The following is a 2724-nucleotide window of genomic DNA, read 5'->3' as shown; positions in this document are numbered from 1 at the left end:
AAAATTTTGAAGCAATTTTTTTCCCCATATCCACATCTTCTTTCTTAATTCTGAATGTTAGATTTGATCATTCGATCCAAATGACTAGGAATCTTAATTAATTTTCCCCATGGTTGCACATGACACTGCATAATAAAATTAAATATAACGATAAGTGCACATAATTTCCATATCTTTTCTCCAAATAATTTTTGTTTTTTTTTTTTTTCTTATTCCTGGACACAATTGAGAGGAATTTGATCCATTCGTGGTGTATACTTTCTTAATTTAAGAAAATGTGGCAATATAATTTGATTTTTCTTGTTGAGGACTTGTACTGATACACCAATCTAAATCTATTTATGAATAATCATTTGAATTTGAAAAGGATTGGTGTTATAAGTAAAATTTGGTGTGTCAATAGAGATTCTCTTTTCTGTGTTACCATCCTATTTTAGGACATAAGATTAGCATAATTTATTTTAGTGAAATAATCAAAAATATTTCACAAATTAGGGAGGAAGATTAGGAAATTAGTCATTAAAGAAGTAATAACATTACTTTAAAGAAATATAAAATAAAATAAAAATATCCTCCTTTTAAGGTATAAAGTTTGAACAACCATTCACATAAATTACTACTTACAATAAACAAACATAAAAGCCCAATCACATTAAAATATCTCTGTCTGGGCATAAAATAAAAAAATAAAACCCACACCAACACCACACATGTATCAATATCAACCGTCTGATCACTTGCCACTGATCAAATTCATAATTACACTACCTTACATCAGAATTTCTTTTTTCCCTAAAAATGCTACAGTCTTAGAGCAGGTAAACTAAGCTGCTGATGGAGCTGTGATATAGTAAGCCTCAACAGCCTCTGATAACGCTGCAAGGAACTGCTGCTCTACCGCTGAATCCGCTTCTGTTGATGTAACAACTGTGGTGTTCTTCTTGTAATCCAACGTCTCATCATTATAGATGTCCCACCATTTCTTAACCAACATCTTTATGTCCTCCCTATCCATGTTCTGCTCCTCCCCTGTATACCTCCATGGCTTTGCTCCCTATTTTATATTTTATAAAATTCTCATTAGATTAGATGGTAAAAAGACGAAATAACCCTCATAAAAATCAAATTGATTAAAATACCCTTACATACCGCAGCACAGTAATGAACAACTTTCACTTTCTCAAGTTGTACGTTCTCCGGGTGACGCCATAACATTGCCAATACCAGATTGTAATCTAGAGGGATAGGTTTGTAAATATCCCTAAAAAACTTGTTCAAAAAGTCCTGCACATTTCCACGTTTCACATCAATACAAGAGTAAAAATTTTTTTTTTTTTTTTTTTTTTTTTAAAGGACGAATTTACCCACTTGAGATTTTTTTTAAAAAAAATTACCTGTTCAGCAAAAGGTGTAGTAGGAGCAAGTTTAAGAGTCTTCAAGAGATCATCATAAGTAGCCAAACTAGGCTCATATACGAACATGCCCGCGTTGAAGTATAGAGCAGGAGGTGGGCCCAACTCATTATCCCATTTCACCTTGTCTGGACACTGCTGACAGTACCCAATTTTATACTGTGGTGTGTGACTCCATGTCTTCTCACAGAAACAATCCATAACTGCGTAAAAGTGTCCGTTTGGCAACTCGAATAGGTGATCGATGTTATCGAAAACCTGAATATCTCCATCCAAGTATATCATCTTACTGTACTCCACAAACTGAACATTAAAAAAACAAAAACCCAAAAAAAGAGTATTTTAGTAATTATACAAAAAAAAAAAAAAAAACTTTACCCATAAATCAATTTACTGCCTGCCACATGTAAGGCTCTGCAAGCATGCATGCCTAATCAAAGAACGTAAGTTACCGTACCTCCCAAATGCGCAATTTGGAGTAGTTGATGACGTAATAGGCCATGGCGAACTGAGTCTGGTTTTCCGGTGGATAAACCGGCTCGATTTCTCGGACAATACAGCCCTGAGATTCAAGAATCCGGCGATGTTCCTCTGGTACATCGGGTAAAACCGCTACCACCAGCGGATAAGCGGTTTTCGTCTTTCTTAGGCCTTTGGCCAATCCGACCACGCCTTTTACATAGTCTCCATTACCAGCTAAGAAGGTTACATAAGCCCTACTCGGTAAACTGCCTTGTTTGATGAAACCGGTGTTTTTGTTGGCGGAAACGATGTTCGAAGCCATATTGGGTTGTCGGAATACTAGTGGTTCTGTGAATAAGGAAAAAAAAACCGAAGTTTTTTGAGAGAAGTTTTTCGAAAACAAGAGAGGATTGGTTGTTGTGTTGTGTAGGGATGAATGGGAAGAGGTCGAGTGGTTTAAATAAGCGAATGAAATGAAATTAAATTAAAATGAAGCGAAATTAAGGAAATTTAACTTTCTTCGTTTATCTATCCAATGATCTTGGATATTATGCCGACACGTGTGTGTTGAGTTAATCGAACGGTGATTACGTGCCGATGGAAACTTCTGGAATAGAGCCTACACGTGGAGTCAATGAATTAGCTAGAAGGTCTCCTGCTGCTGGGAGGTTTGTTATAGAATACAGAGTTCCAGATACACGTAGATATTTTAAATGACGATTATACCCCTACTTTTCCCAGATTCTCTGCATGAGTTAGGACTTTGGACGGGGTTATTCTTTCTTGGACTAAAACACCCCTTAGATTATTTTAAATGACTTGTGAGAACTACATAGATCATGAGATTCTT

At 35.8% G+C, this 2724-nt stretch overlaps 1 protein-coding gene across 1 annotated transcript; it reads right to left on the bottom strand.

The window, feature by feature from the left end:
- Positions 1-557: 557 nt before the first annotated feature.
- Positions 558-2315, bottom strand: LOC147396194 (galactinol synthase 2-like). Its single transcript, XM_086451502.1, has 4 exons — positions 1870-2315; positions 1395-1715; positions 1150-1284; positions 558-1054 (listed from the first exon to the last, which is right to left on the bottom strand). The coding sequence occupies exons 1-4, from the start codon at positions 2194-2196 to the stop codon at positions 824-826; spliced, it is 1014 nt and encodes a 337-aa protein (XP_086307628.1). The 5' UTR covers positions 2197-2315; the 3' UTR covers positions 558-823.
- Positions 2316-2724: the final 409 nt, after the last annotated feature.

Source organism: Akebia trifoliata, chromosome 8 (genome assembly GCF_017979445.1).
Source record: "Akebia trifoliata isolate Shusen 1 chromosome 8, ASM1797944v1, whole genome shotgun sequence".
Classification (NCBI taxonomy): domain Eukaryota; kingdom Viridiplantae; phylum Streptophyta; class Magnoliopsida; order Ranunculales; family Lardizabalaceae; genus Akebia; species Akebia trifoliata.
Note: the sequence above shows the minus strand (reverse complement) of the source record. Positions and strands in the feature narration are given on the sequence as shown.

What these genes read in the sequence shown, in the direction of transcription:
- LOC147396194 (XM_086451502.1), bottom strand. Translation starts at nt 2,196, where the DNA reads ATGGCTTCGAACATCGTTTCCGCCAACAAAAACACCGGTTTCATCAAA. An exon ending in CTACACCTTTTGCTGAACAG is followed by an intron (nt 1,285 to 1,394) that starts GTAATTTTTTTT and finishes GGAAATGTGCAG; the next exon opens with GACTTTTTGAACAAGTTTTT. An exon ending in TTGTTCATTACTGTGCTGCG is followed by an intron (nt 1,055 to 1,149) that starts GTATGTAAGGGT and finishes AATATAAAATAG; the next exon opens with GGAGCAAAGCCATGGAGGTA.